This window comes from Melanotaenia boesemani, chromosome 16 (genome assembly GCF_017639745.1).
Source record: "Melanotaenia boesemani isolate fMelBoe1 chromosome 16, fMelBoe1.pri, whole genome shotgun sequence".
NCBI classification, from domain to species: Eukaryota; Metazoa; Chordata; class Actinopteri; order Atheriniformes; family Melanotaeniidae; genus Melanotaenia; species Melanotaenia boesemani.
The window spans coordinates 12,687,634-12,702,901 of record NC_055697.1 but is presented as its reverse complement, the minus strand read 5'-3'; the positions used below and the strand labels follow the sequence as shown (position 1 = coordinate 12,702,901).

Sequence of the window (15,268 nt, the reverse complement as noted above, 5' to 3'; positions counted from 1 at the left end):
CATGCGTAATATTTCTAATTGAAGCAGGATGGAAGCATTTAAGAAAAACATTCCCCAATTTCATACAGTTTCATTTTCACTGGGTCTCATTCATCTCTTTGTAAACCTGTAGTCAGAAAATTCCACCAAGAGGACAAAGCTACACATGTGTTGGCATCTTTGGTCAATATGGCAACCTGGAAATACTGAAGAAACAAGCAAGTCATGAGACTGACTGCTGCCTCCAAAGATGGACCAAAAAATGCTCTGGAGAGATAGAAAAAAGCAAAAGAGAGAATACAGAACTGGCAGAAAATAAGATTAAATGTTGGGAACTGGTGAAGTGTGGAATATTTACTGATTCTGTGCCCCTTTTATGTGGAGATGCATCAGCTGACCTGCTCGGGTTAACAGCTAGAGATTTCCAATGAACTGCGTTCAGATATGAAATACAAGAAGCAGTGGAGGACTTCTTGTCAGAACAGGATGAATGCAACAAATTAGATGAAGCACCATGTGCCCTTTTATAGCAGGACATCACACAGCTTCATGTTAGTTACATTTCATTCTTGGCAGCAGCACCTGGAGACTTTCCATTTCAATGAAGGCTGCCTTACAGGCCACTCAAAGAAAACATACATTTAATTACACTTACATAGTAGAGATTTTCAATTACCAGATATGCCTGATTATATGGACCCTACTATTACAAACATTTATTTTGCTTGTACTTAATTTAAGCTATACATATAAATGTGATGTAATCTACAACAAACAAAAAGTTTGACTCATAAGTCCAGATGTTAAATGCTAAAGAAAGAACTCTAAAAAATTAAGTACATATTGTAGTTATAAACTGTTGCAAATACATAATTTGTCTCTTCACCACAAAAATCAAGTAATTATGCCAAGGTAGGTTAGTGTAGAAGAACAAATGACAGATTTAAGTTTATACACTTCCCCAACAAAGCAAATAAACCAACAATCGCCATGGCAACTGGTCTATTTACAGTACAATGTGAGTTAAATCATGGAGGAAAAATATGACAGAGCTAGAGAGTGACAGATGTTTGAGTTATAGGTAAAACACCACAGCAAATTATTAGATGTAAACCAGCCATGATTTTTCTTTAAAATCACCTTTATGCCAAATATAATATAGCAAAAAAAACTCAGTGGACCTTTAAGTTTCCAGAAAAGCCCCTAAATTATCTATGGATTCATATTTGGCTTTAAAAAAAAAATCTCTGGCAGGATTTTTGGAAAACTCTCATTCAGCAATTAATCATTAACTTTACCATTACTGAGGAGATTAACAATGGGAGAACGAAGTGTAACTGGCTTTAACCTCGCTGTAATTTTATATTGCACAACTACGTTCCAGAAAAGCCTCACGTCTCTTCATTTTTCTGTGTGGCCCTTCCTATCTGCCCATCTGGTAAGGTCAACAGAGGCAGAGAGTAATTAGCACTAGTTACCTACAGACCATCTGCTGTGTCCACCTGGAAGGATTTACTGTAAGCACCAACACTTACTCTAGACACACAAACACGTAAAAACAGAGCAGCTACTTTCTGTCAACTCACCCAGATTTCAGCCACAGACGGACCCCATCATAAAACTTCAATGGTAAAAGCAGTAAACTATGGAAATGACGTTCTGCTGGGTGACTTCTGTACTCCAACACAGCAGAGGCACTGACTGCACGTCCCAGTCCTTCTCCCCCCTGTGACTTCGACTGACTCCGTCACACACACCACAGCACATGCTCAAGTGTTTCTCTGAACTCTGGCTTTTGTTCCACTCTGTCTGGTCTGTGCAAAAGACTTCAGTGGGACTGAGTGGCTGCCCAAATTCCGCCCACTACAGGCTTCAGTTCACAAAGCCACACAGACTGAGCAGGACTGACAGCTAGGACAGCCTCTAGGGGTGGAGAAAAAAAAAAAAAACATACGCTCACACACACATACACACACTGAACATGCAGTCATATTTCTGTCTCAGCTACATATATACAAGTGTAACTTTAGCTATTGATGAAATGTAGCAGGATATATTACAACCATTCTTCCTCTCTTTCGTCTAAGCAACAGCAGTGATGAGACAAATGTTGAGACTGACAGGCAGCAAGTGCTACTCTGGCATGTGGACGGTTCCTTAGCCTGGAGACTGAACTAAACTACACACTGGTTTAGTAAAAAGCTTTAACAGCACTAGATTAGATGCAGTAGAAATGTGAGAGATGCCAGCTAATTTGTCTCATCAGAGACTGTTAAACTGCTGCAGACAGAAAAATCCCACCAGACACCCTCAAAGCCAAACAAATCCATTTAAATTGTGTGACATGAGAAACAGTGTATGAGCTGCTGGGCTGTAAAGCCCCTCTGCGATTTCCCATTTGACAAGTGAAAAGTAAGAAATATCCAATACATCAGTAGGAGAATCATGATCTTCATGAGGAAAAGTATTATGTTTAATATATTGTTTACTGTTGGAAAATCAGTTTATCACATAATTTTACTTTCTAGACTTAGACAACTTTATTAATCCCACCCGGGACAATTAGCTTGAGCAGCAGAACATACAACCATACAGTATAGTATGAAGGACAATAAAAAGAAGAATAAAAGAAGAAGAGCTTGGTGATCAATAATATATAATATATATAAAATATTATTTATATATATAAATGTAAAAGACATTGAGGATTACTAGAACATGTTTTCTATAATCCAGATCCTGGAGGAGCAGAGTTGTCTGTTGGAAGAAGCCTCCTTGGGAAACATTACTACATGATTAACTGGTAAAATGGGCTTTCTATGAAACTGTAGACAGCAGTTCGCAGCCCTAGAGGAACAATGAATGGATGTCTCTGTCCTGCTTCTGAAATTAACATTTAAAAAATGCCAGATGTGAAAATACACAAGTCTATCACGTCAGTTGTTTGAGTTTTCACAATAACTTACCGGCTGTCCTGGAACTCTGCAGAGGGGTCCTGGACTGTTTCTGTCACAGTACTTTTCAAAGCAGGGACTTCAAATGGCTCCTCAACTAGTTTTTCGTCTGACAGCGTCTTCTCTTGCTGTAGGGGCTCTGCTGTCTTCGTTTTAGGTTGTGGTTCTTCATATTTGATTGGTTTTTGGGATTCTTCCTCAGTTTTTGTTGGTTCTGGGGTCTCTTTGATCTTGGTGGTTGGTGTTAAAACATCAGCCTTCTCTTCCACAACTTCTACAGGCTTCCTCTCAGATTCTGGAAAATCATCTGGAGACTCTTCTGTCTTGGTTGGCTCGTCTTTTTCTTGTGCTTCTTCTGCCTTTGTGCTCTGCGTTGATATGGGAAGCTCTGCTGTGTGCTGTGTTGTTTCTGGGAGATTTACAGTCTTTTCTAAAGGCCCAGGAAGGTCTACTGGCCTCTTCAAAAGATTTAGAGATGAGCTCTCTGTTGTCTTCTTTGCTGCTTGTTCCAGTGGTGGGATCTCCTCATCTTGTCTCAATGGAGCAGCTATCTCTTCAGTGGGAGTTAGAAACTCTAGCTGAGGAGACTCTAGAGATGGGAGGGGTCTGAAAAAAAAGCAAACAGAGTTAGGGGATTTCTTGTTTAGTTTATGGCACCTCCACAAAAAAACAAAAACAAACAAAAAATAACCTGACAAATCACAAAGGTGTACATTTCCAATGGGGCTGGAGGGTAAGTGTCCTCAAAATAGGGTATGTGTGTGCAGAGGCATTATAGGCATGTGTGTGTTAAGAAGCATGTGTAGTATGAGAAAAGGCTTATTCTTGCCCTGGAGACCAGGGAAGATGTCACAGCTGATGTCACCCTTTGAATATAATGGGCTGCATTACTTCCATTTGACTTCAACGGGCAGAGTCATATGACTGAGCTCAAGTCAATACAAAGTGCAGCTCTGTGTTTACCTCCTCATTCATATTCATTGTCACACTGCTCTACACAATATCGCTCCAAACAAGCGCTGAACATGGTGTTACTGCAATACTAAGTTGAAAAAGTGCAGAAATCTGTGTTCAGACATAACTTTTTTTCTAATCTGAATCTAATCTGCAGCTTTTGAAGTATTTTGCACTCATAACGATTTCAAATGCACACATGCTCTTGTTTACCTCAACGTATCCCCTGTGCTTGCTTGTTCCCTCTGAGATAGAGACGCAGCTTCTTTTAGGGCTTTTATCCAGTTTGTTTCTGGTTCCTGGGCTGTTTGTCCAGGAGCAGGATACTCTGACACATCAGCAGCTTCCACTTTCATAGACACTTGTTCACTAGGAGAGTTGCAGGCAGGAGCCTTTTCAAGTGATTTTCCATCACACTGAGAGGCAGTGACAGTGGAATTTAATGCAATATCATCCTGGGACTTTGATAATGTAACTTGATCATGTGGTTTCTCTGACTCGTTCAGAGCTACATGGGTGGTTGATGGAAAATCGTCCAGGTACATTGATGAAACAACAGATGGGGCTGTGATAACATCAGTATAACAAGATACATTGCTATAATTTTCTACTGCCTTAGAAGGACCAGTAGTCTCCTCTGAGGGACAAATATCTGTCTCTGTGCTACTGGGTGACACCCCACTGTGAAACTGGCCTGAGACTGATTCTGTTCCACATTGTTTATCATATAAATCTACAACACCCTGCTTTTCCTTTTCTTCATTACTGTCAGTTAGTTCTACCTCACTTTGTTCCTTTCCATGGCTGCTAACTTTCTCCTCAACTAAAGCTGCCTCATCTTCTTTTGTCATCTCCTCAACATCAGGGCCTTTTATGGCTGTTTGTACGACTGGGCTGCTTTGTGTGACTGTGGTTTTATTGCAGCTTTGTAGCTCCAAAGGCTTGCACACTGTAGCCTTAATTTCACACTCCCCAGTTTCACCACTCTCGCTTTTCAAAACCATAGCAGCACTGACATCCTTTCCCCCAGTTTCTGGCTGCCCAGCAGGCTCTGGTACAGCACTGAAAATCTTTGCAAGTTGCAGTGAAGTAAACTCAACATTAACAGCGCTGTTCTTTGATGTCTCAGGGTTTCTTTGCTGGTCTTGACAGGCAGCTGATAGACTGCTTTCCTGCTGGCCTTTATCCCTCAGATTACTCATAATTTCAGTGTCTGACATTAAATTTGCATCTAAAGCACCAACCTCTACCGCAGGGCCTTTTATCTCGTCTATCTCCTCCGTTGTATCACCAGCTTGAGAACTAGCTATTCCTATCCCTATGTCAACTGAGACATTTCTCTCAGCAGCACTTCCACTTTCATTTAAATCATTGGAAAAGGGGGGTGGCACATCTACTCCTGCAGCTTGAGCTCCCTTAGATTTCTCTTGACCCGTCACTCCTTTAATGCCACTACTGTCATCTTCTGCCAACTCATCCCCGCTTCCCGTCTGACACAAACTTTCAACAGAGCTGTCTCCTTCCTCTGCTCCCCCTTTTACCCCTCGCACTGGTGCTTGGGTTTGAGTGTTAGTCTTTTCTTCCCCCTCTATGGTGCTACCTGACAGTTCCTCTGTGGATTGTCTGGATTCCAGATGCTGCTGCTGAGCAAAACAGTTTAGATTTAGTGGTGACTGTGATTGGCTGGGAGCTGCACTTGAAACTAGTGTAGCGTCAGTGTCAGAGCTGCACTCCAGCACCGCCGTCAAAGTTTGGTGCAAACTCTGGTCATTAACTGTCGGAGCTTCACTACAGCACTCTAACTCGGCTGGTTGGATGTCCTCAGATGTCCCTGAAGTTCTGCTAGGTGGAAGGGAGCAAATTTCAGTCTCAGATTTAGATTCAAAACTTCTTTCTTCTCTTCCTTCTCCTTCCTTTTTCATATCATTTAATAGTAATTGAGTCTTTTGTGCAGCATTTTCATGTGGTGGCTCCAAAGCTTCAGCTTCCACAACAGCCTCTTTATCTGGTCCATTATGCTTTTGTAATGCTGGCTCTGTCTTTCCTGTCTGCTCATTGCTGCTGTCTGCTGCTTCCTTATGATTATCCATTGTTGCCTCTTTCTTTTCTTTCTTTGTCTCTTCCAACAGCAGCGATGTCTGATCTCCCATTTTGTTTTTCTCTTCCATATTGTCACATGTGTCTGTAGCATAGAGGTCAGAGCTCACATTTATTAGTTCATCCCTAATGGATGCTTTACAACTAACAGGTTCATAGTCAATAGAGTCTGGTTTAGTGTAGCATGGAGAAAGTAGATTATCAGACTCATCCTGTGACTGTACACCAACTGCAACAGGAGGCCAATTTTTCTCTTGTGAATTATTATTTTCAATATTGGAAACAGAATCCTCAAGTTCATCAACAGACTGCACAGAATTGTTTTTATCCTGCAGTTCCAGACAAATCCCATCAGTTTTAACAGTGTCATCATTGTGCTCCAGATCCTGCGCAAGAAACCTTTGTGTCATTTCACCACTTTTATAGCCATCCACCTCTCCGGAGACTTTAGTGCAATCTCCATCAGCACTGCAGTTATCTGTCTGCTCAGGAAGAGAGATATCACAGTCATTAATGAGCTCTAAATGACTCAACATCGGACCAGGAGGCCGAAGCACAAAAGGTGGATTTTTATCCACCTTAGAAAAACTTGATTGGTCAGAGGCTCCCACTTCTGAAGTCACCACTTCATCTTTTGTCACATCAGCAGAGCCAGTTTTTAACTTCAGCCCCTCCCTACCTTTCATGAGATCCATGTTGACTAATCCACTAGGATGTATTTCACATAACTGACTGGGAGGCTGACCATTGAAGACAGAAGGCTTTATCTCAGCAGAGGCTGTACAGGTGGAGGTCTTAACTTCAGATTCGGAAATGGGATCGAGATCTCCAGGGAACACAGTGGAGAGAGGTTTGCAGGTGACATCATCAGTTGGAAGTACGAGCAGAAGATCCTGGCTCTCTTGAACTGAGCTTTTAGCCTCAGCATTCATTTTACAATCTTCATTACCTGTCTGATTCTTCTCAGTGAAACATGAAAGCTGGTCTGAGTGAGCAGTGGCGATTGGCTGCACATCTACAGTGTTGGTCTCAAAGCTGTCATGACCTGAGTAATCGATGCTGATGTCTTTCGTGGTATCCGTTTTATCAGACTTATCATCCTTCTGTGGCTCTGGAAAGTCAGCAGATCCAGTTGTTGTTGCTTCATCCTCATTGGGAGCTGGGTTTGTGGGAATTTCTGGTATTTTCAAGCTTAGAAATTCTGTGAAGATATAACTGGCCTCAGCCACAGGATGGTGCAAACTCTCATGAACAGTCAGTGGAGGCAAAGAAGCACAATCAAAAGCTGGAGCTGGCATCTTCTTGAAATCCACAGAGGAACTGCCCTTTTGTTTCACATCATCTGCAAAGTGAACTCTGTTGTTTGCCTTATTGCTGTCAAATACACCCACACCTACTCCCGACATAGCAGGGCTACCACAGTTGCACTGGGTGAGGTCTTTGACTTGAAATTTTGCTGCACTTGTATTAGTTTTTTCTTCTGCTGTGCTGCCAGGTTGAACTTGTTGATTGCGATTTCCTTCTTGCTTGGTTTGATGTGAAGTAGTCAAAGGCTCAGGTGAAATTAAAGACATAAAGATTGGATTGAAGTTTGTCTCGGGGATGGATGACTCCTTATAAATGTGTCCCAAAGGCAATTCTTCCTCTGAAAGCAGATTCTGCATGACATCAGTCTTTATCCCTCCATTTGTATTGCTGGAGCTTTGCAAATTGTGAGGTGAAATTGCTACGCCACGCTGTTCCTGGCAGGGGTGGAAGCGACGGTCCTGTTCAGAGCAGATGCCCTCAGTGATTTTATCAATCGGCTCACTCCAGCTCTGTGACTTCAGCTGTGACTCGGCAACATCAGTGGGCGGACGCGATTCTGTCTCGGCTGATGACACCCCACCATCAGAGCATTCTGGCTGGCTGTATGAACCGTGATCTCCAGCCTGCCTCTCTTCCTCTTCTCCTCCTACTCCTCCCTCTCCTGATTGTTCCGATCTCACAGCACTGTTATCCTGAAATTCAGGACCAATGAGCAGCCCAAGGGGAGAGGTACTGATACAGGATTCCAATCGCTGTAGCTCCGTTTCGGTGTCTCCCTCTTCAGCTGGTGAGATGGCTGTGTCTGAGCTGCAAATGCTCGTCCCCCTCGGTCCCTTAATTTCTGCCTCAGCCAAGTTGTGTGGCATTTTGCTGCTGCAGCTTTTCTCACATGCAGTCTGTCCCTCTTTGGCTGAGAATGCAACTGTGCATTTTACTTGTGAGCGGATTAACGGGAGCTGAGGGGGGCTGTCCAGGAGTTCATCTCTTTCTCCATCTGCAGAGCCGAGGCACTTTTCGATGTCTCTCAGTCTTTTTTCCCCTTCTCCTTTCTCACTCTCTGCTACAGTAGCTACTCTCTCCAGTAAATCACGCCTCACGCTTTCTCCCTCTCCCTTGCTTTGTATCACTTCTGGCAACGTGGGTGTTGTCAGTGGCAACGCAGTAACCACCATTAAAGCTTTTTCAAGGGCACTCTCCACGCACCTCTCTCCCACACAAGTTCTGCAGTTAGAGAGTGGGTTCTGTCTCTCTTGTGTGAGTATTTTTGCTTCTGTGGTGACTATAGCTTGTTGTGTTGGTGCATCTGATCTCAGATCACCAGCAGCAGCTGGTTTGATAACTGTAGTTTGGACATTTGTCATGGGTGTATTTTGGATGTTGATTTCTCCTCCAGTTACATGTTGCTCCCACTGTGAGCTTTCATAGGAGCTGTGATTTATAATGTTTTGAGTATCCATATGGTTGTGGTTATCTGACTGATGGGGCCTCTGTGAAAGGGCCTGCTTGGACACAGGTGAACAGGCGGAGACAGTAAGATGATCCTGACCACTATGAGAGGATGTTAGAGGAGGGCTGGAGACTAGTATTCCCCCTGGACTCAGCTGCTGCTTGTAATCGAACCTGTTATCAGGCTGTTCCCCACAAATCACAGTCTGAACGTCTGCCTCTGAAACTAATACTGCATTCTCTGGTGACTCTGTGTGAGAACCTACATATATGAGTGACAAAGCTTCATTTTCCAATTCTATTATTGTTTTTGTTTGCTTTTCACTCTCAGAACGCTTGTCCATCTTTTTCTTTTTCCTGTGTTTTCTTTTCTTTGCTTCTTTGTTCTGCCCCGCCTGCATGCCACGTGCTGAACTCATCTGTTTGTCTGTTTTTGACTCTGATTGATTATCATTGTGCTGGTCTGCTCCTGCCTGGTCTTCCAACAGCAGCTCTGATAATGTGTCTTTATCACGTGTCACTGCAAATGAATTATTTACCTTAGCTTCATGTTTGCAAAGGTTTATACAGCACTCATCCTTTAGCCTTTCTTTCTTTATGTTTGTAGTCTCTGTTACTTCCTTTGTATTTTCCTCTGCAACCATTGTATCACAGTGTGCAGTGCTTTTTTCCTCATTAGCTTCACTAGAACTTGCATGTTTGTCTCCTGGATCATCTCTCTGTTCACTGAATACAACACGGTTTGGACTTTTTTCATGTGAATATGTTGTTATTTCTGGTTGTATCTGTGGGTTTTTTTGCTTTGGTTCATCTGTCCCTGTTTCTTTTTCTTGCTTAGTCACTGAATGTTCACAGACATCCATGCGCTTATTACCTTTTACTTTACTCTCCGTCTCTGTTGTCCCGACATTATTCTCAGTGCCTAGAATATAATTCCTAAAACTAAACACAACTGCATCTGTCTGACTCTTTGCTGTCTCACTGTTTCCATGTGTACTCTTGTTTCCATGGCCCCTGTTGCTATGTTCTGGCTGGACTTCAACTGAAGGTGGTGACAGTGACTCAGTGGACTTATTAACCATCACCTCACCAGTCATCTTCCCTACATCATGAACTCTCTCAGCCGTGTTTCTTGGGTGTTCGGTGGGAGTGAGCATGCCCAGTGACAGCATTTGTTCTTCACATTCCTGGAAGGCCTCTTGGAGTTCTAGGTCTAAGAACGTGGATGCAGAAAGGGTCAGGGGTCCTGAGTGAGGTGTGGCAGCAGGCTGAAGTGAAGGCTGGACATCTGTGAGAAGTGAGTCGCAGCCATGAGGCCTGCAGCAAGGGCAGGGTGACACAGTTAGGACTGAACAGTCTGACAGCTGCTCATTCCATGATTCCACAGAGCACAGCTATTAGCAGAGTAGAAACTCATGCTCATACACAGCACACACAACACACAGCTGCACTCAGGATGCCTATTCTGAGATGAGCATTCCTGAACAAGTACTGATATCAGCTGTTTCTAAACATATGGGGGTTAATACACGTGCAAACACACCGAAACATTACCCCAAGTAGCGCTTGTAGCATTTTACACATACACTGCAAATCCTATATCTTTAATTATAATTTTACCTTTTTCCAAATTGCCACAGAAGCTTCACAAAAAGTAGCACCTTAATTTGATTGCATTATGACTATTATTGCTGTTACTACTTATATTTTTTATTTCAGCATGTATTCCTACACTTTTACTATTTATCAGTATTAATTTAGGCTTATAAATAATGTAGGCTTTTCCTGATAATCAAGGTTTATTATTATTAATCTCTTCAGAATAAAGGGATGTTAACAAATAATGGAAGTGCTAAAAAACATATTTGAGATCTTAAACTAATACTGCTTTATAAAATTTAAATGAAGTGACATTTAGTTAAACTAAATTGGTTAAATTGGTAATTGGTTAAAATTATAATGTAAATTTGATAGAGGTTACACATCTCAAAACACTTGGGACCACAGTGTAGCCCTGCTTTTTTAACAACAGTCCGTACATTTCTGGAATCTGAGGTGACCAGCTACTGGCCCTTTGGGAGAAGAACGTTATTCCACTCCTGTCTGATACAGGATTTTAGAAGCTGGGTCTTTGTCATATTTTGCATTTCATGGTTTGCCACATGTTTTCACCAGGTGAAAGGTCTGGACTGTAGACAGACTAGCACTAGTATGCATCTATGAAGAAGCAATGAAGTTTTAATAGATGCAGAATGTGGTTTCGCTTCATCTACATGAGATATACAAGGCCTTACACCAGGGATGGGCAACAACAGTCCTCACGGACCACTATCCTGCAGGTTTTCGATGGTTTCCTGCTGCAACACCCCTGATTCAAATTAAATGGAACTAACAACTTGTTGTCAAGTTCTTCACAATGACCCATTGATTTGAATTAGCTGTGTTGAAACAATGAAACATCTAAAAACCTGCAGGACAGTGGCTCTTGAAGACCCGAGTTTCCCATCCCTGCCTTATGCCATTGATGGTGCCTTTCCAGATATGCAAGTTGCTAGTTTTATATACATTAATGCACCCCCATACCATCAGAAATATTCAGTCTTCACAATTTTACATGGAGAAACCTTTGTTCAAAAATTTGTAAACACAGTTTTTTAGTAAATTGCTAAACTTTGGCCCTTTACTCACAATAGACTCTGACTCTCCATTATTTTCTCTTTTTTTTCTTACCATATTAGTTACAAAATGTTCCTCAAGCAATATTTTTGCAGTACCACTTAAATTTCCAGGAAATTGTTGCCCCCTTTTAAAAACCTATGCTGCCATCAAATTCCATCAAATGAGCTAACATTGTTTCATAAAACAGTAAAGGTAAAGTTTTCAAAATTTTATGTTGTCTATGTTCTATAAATTAGATTTGCAGATCATTACATTCTGTTGTATTTCACACAGTGCACAAATGTTTATTTGGGATTGGGGTTGTAGTTTTTAGCAAGTCAGCTGTAAGTGCTGAGTCAATGTTAAGTTGTTACTTGGAATTAAAGGAAATACCACGCAATGGCATGCTTGATTTTATTCTGTCATTACATTTAGGCTGTCTAGTGTGCAGCTCCACATTCATTATTTAGCTAAAAGATAATGTTAATTTAAATCACCTCTTTAATTTCTAAACCAAAAATAACCAGATAATGTTAATGTTAAGATTTGATCAGTCACAATATTAAAACTTGAAGGAAAGGTGTCTATTTAACCCCCTCTGATCAGTTAGGGCATTGACATGGACCTCTGATTGATGTTTTATCCATAATAGTATTTGATTTCATAGCAAAACACAACATTATTACAGGATTAATATTAATCGCTTTATCTGACAGTGTTTCCTTCTCCAGTCTGGCATGTTTACTCCATGAAAGCTCCACCGGTTTCTTGTGAACACAACCCCTGCCCTCCTGGCATGTTACTCACCTAACCAACCTGCCATTCAAGCTTGTATCTAAATTATTTGGCACTCTGTACTAAAGGGCGGAGCAGTATGTAAACTGAAGTGTTTGCAGCTGGCAGGATTTTTCCTGCAACAAGCTGATGCCTGCCTCTGTCTGAAGTAGAACAAACCAGATGTCTCTCATAGTATTTTCATTCTGAGTCATCCTGTTAATGTGTAGTAGTTGACAAAGAAACTGGGCCATTATCTTTTTATATTTTCCTTTTGGCAGTTCAGATTATATTAAGGTGCTCAGCACAAAAATGTAGAGAGCAGTTTTGTACATTCATTGCAAGCAGTCATATTTGGACTACTGCAGTTTGTCAGGGTCAGAACATGTTAAATTCTCAGTCATATTAGTGCAAACAAACTGAACACTCCTTAACACTCAGACAAAAACAGAATACCAGGCAATACATAAGCAGAACAAACTCTGCAGATAATTCCACTGAACTGAGAAAACAAACACACATCACGTCAAGTGAAGTCAAGTCAAGTCAAGTCAAGTCAAGTCATCTTTGATCAGCAGCACTACAGAAATAACACCCATCATGCTTAAGTATGAGTTAGAAACATTAGATTACCATGTCATCTTCTTGTTTTTAGTCCAAGCTCTCTGATTTCACTCAGCTAAAGCTGACGCACACTTCCACAGCAATCACTCTGCAATCCTTTTTCATGCTGAGTCATGCTGTACCTTCTATCTAGAACCACTGGTGATGGACTGACTTCCATGTGATGCTCCAGGCCCACCAGCAGGGGGTTCACCTGCTCACATTTCCTCTTTCCTGAGCTACTATGAGCTCTGCTGACACAGATCCACATACATATGCACACATTCACACAAATCAATATCATATCAGCATGACTGAATAGCTAGAACGCACATGGTCCCTCATGAAAAAAGTTATATCTGACACAATTAGTTAGAATTATTAAGTGTTTTGTAAATATAACACACTTCAAACTGCTTGCTCAAAAATTAAAATGAATCATATTGTCATGTCCTGTATGTGTGTTTGTCCCATTAGTTACTAGAGGACTAACACCTTCACAATACCTTCATGCACAAAAAAATAAATAAATGGATTGTTTGTAAATTTAGACAGACTGCAGTTGTGTGGGGGTATGATGAGGCTGTGTGATTGGGCAGAAATGTTTTTTTGGCATGTTTTTCTATATCATATGCCATGTAAGAAATAAGTAGATGCCCTTTGATTGACACAGCTGACACCATAAGAAAAAAATAAAACCTGCCATTACATTATTCTATTTTTTGCATAAAATGTTCCTCAACTGTGTTACGAAGATGTTAAATTAAATCATATGCCTTAGGGCCGGCAAATGCTCAGTTGATTGAGCAGTCAGCTCATAAACAGAGGCTACAGCACTTTGAGCAGCCCCAGGCCCAGCTTCGAAGCCTCTGCTGCATGTTACCCTCTTTTTTCTCTGACATGTTTTCCTGTCTCTACAACTGTATAATAAAGATCACTAGAGCCACAAAATCTTTAAAACAAAAACAAGCAAAAGACCAGCAACATCACCTACAAACAGGAAATGTACTAAGTATTAAAACAGTCCACAAACTTCCTACTTAGTTTAATTAATTTTACAATTGATACCATTATGGTTCCTATCCACTGTATTTTAGTAGGAAAAATATCTACTTTCTTCTCAAGGACAGCTTGACAGCTTTATGTTCTTGTTATCAAGTAAAAAATATTTTAGAAATTGATAATATTAGAAGACAAAACAGATAAATAGGTTAACGTCAAACCCGTGGTTTCCCTCTTTTTGGTATCTGATGTAGAGAATGTGCCTATATGTGCCTATTTAATAGTTCCACTAAATAGTGATTTTTCCTTTTAGACCTACTTACATTGTTTCATTCCAATATTCAGTATCTCACAAAAGAAAAGAAAACAGATAAAAGATAATAGAAAAAGGTACATAATTGAAAAAAAAAAAACAAATTGACAGATTGTACTTTTTTTTATTGATAGATTTAACTGCTGTCCCTGTACATAAATTGGACATGAAGGAGGTCAAATTAGCTCTGAATATAGCAGTAATTGACCATTGGTCGTTGTTTATTATCTAATGATGTTTTATTTAACTCACCACACAAATACAAATAGCTATTGAAAAGATGAACACACATTTTAACTCCCTGGGATATTCAGTCATGGTTTATCTCAGCCCAGTTTCACCTCAGAAAAGGTAAAATTGATCCACAGCAGAAAACAGCTCTGTCACCTAAAGTGACATGTTGTTTTGTATTGGCCAGCATTCCTTTAACATGATGGCAAACCCCAACCAGTTATCTTTTAAAACATAAATCCAACCATGTCTATTTCCATTTTTAAAACCTGGCACCTAACAAATGAAACGAGTGACAGCAAAGTGACAGAACTTCAGAGAAAAGTTGGGTCAGATGGGATGGGATGTGTTTAAGGTGTTAAAAGTTAACAGTTTTATGAAGTACAAAATATAGGTAGAGGTATTTGATGATATGTGAGAAGTTATTTTCCACATTGAAATCCCTCTTGTGAAACTGAGACATTTTCTGCTGTGGACCAACAAAGTTATTATACATTCTGAAATGAAAATGAGTTTGACACAGTTTGTGTTGTTTTGCAAAGGTCATGTTACACAATAATCTGTTTTATTCTAAGTCATGGTAACGTAGCTCTCCTTCTTGACTCGTGCATATAAAGCAAGCCTGGACATGATGCTTCTACTGTCTGGCTGACCCGCTATCACTTGTAACACACACACAAAAAATCTGTATCTAACAAGAGGTCAAAGACTGTTCTACTTGCTTCCAACAAGGTTGCTTACCCCAGCTGATCATCTGTGTTAAAGAGCTGATTGTGGTCTGATTAACAACAGCAAATCTAAGACATAACTGCTCAAAATGATAAGCTGACTTTAGTATATCAAATGAGTAAAAAAAAAATAAAAAAAAATGAAAGCTTGTGCATGTTAAACAAATGTCAGCTGTAGGTGTGTGCAGCCCCCCTACTGACCTCAGTGAGGACTCCCAGAT

At 40.7% G+C, this 15,268-nt stretch overlaps 1 protein-coding gene across 9 annotated transcripts in view; it reads right to left on the bottom strand.

Moving 5' to 3' along the window:
* The window catches only part of tacc2 (transforming, acidic coiled-coil containing protein 2), a 35,024-nt gene extending 24,870 nt beyond the window's left edge, over positions 1–10,154 (bottom strand). For 2 of the 9 annotated variants that reach the window (XM_042009925.1, XM_042009926.1), the window contains exons 1-2: positions 4,101–8,537; positions 2,946–3,539 (exon numbers count right to left, since the gene is read on the bottom strand). In XM_042009925.1, the coding sequence (XP_041865859.1) occupies positions 2,946–3,539; positions 4,101–8,464 (4,958 nt within the window). In that variant the 5' untranslated portion in view covers positions 8,465–8,537. Of the gene's footprint in view, positions 1–2,945; positions 3,540–4,100 lie in introns of all 9 variants that reach the window. The other 7 variants (XR_006013172.1, XM_042009928.1, XM_042009922.1 and 4 more) reach the window with 7 other exon arrangements.
* Positions 10,155–15,268: the final 5,114 nt, after the last annotated feature.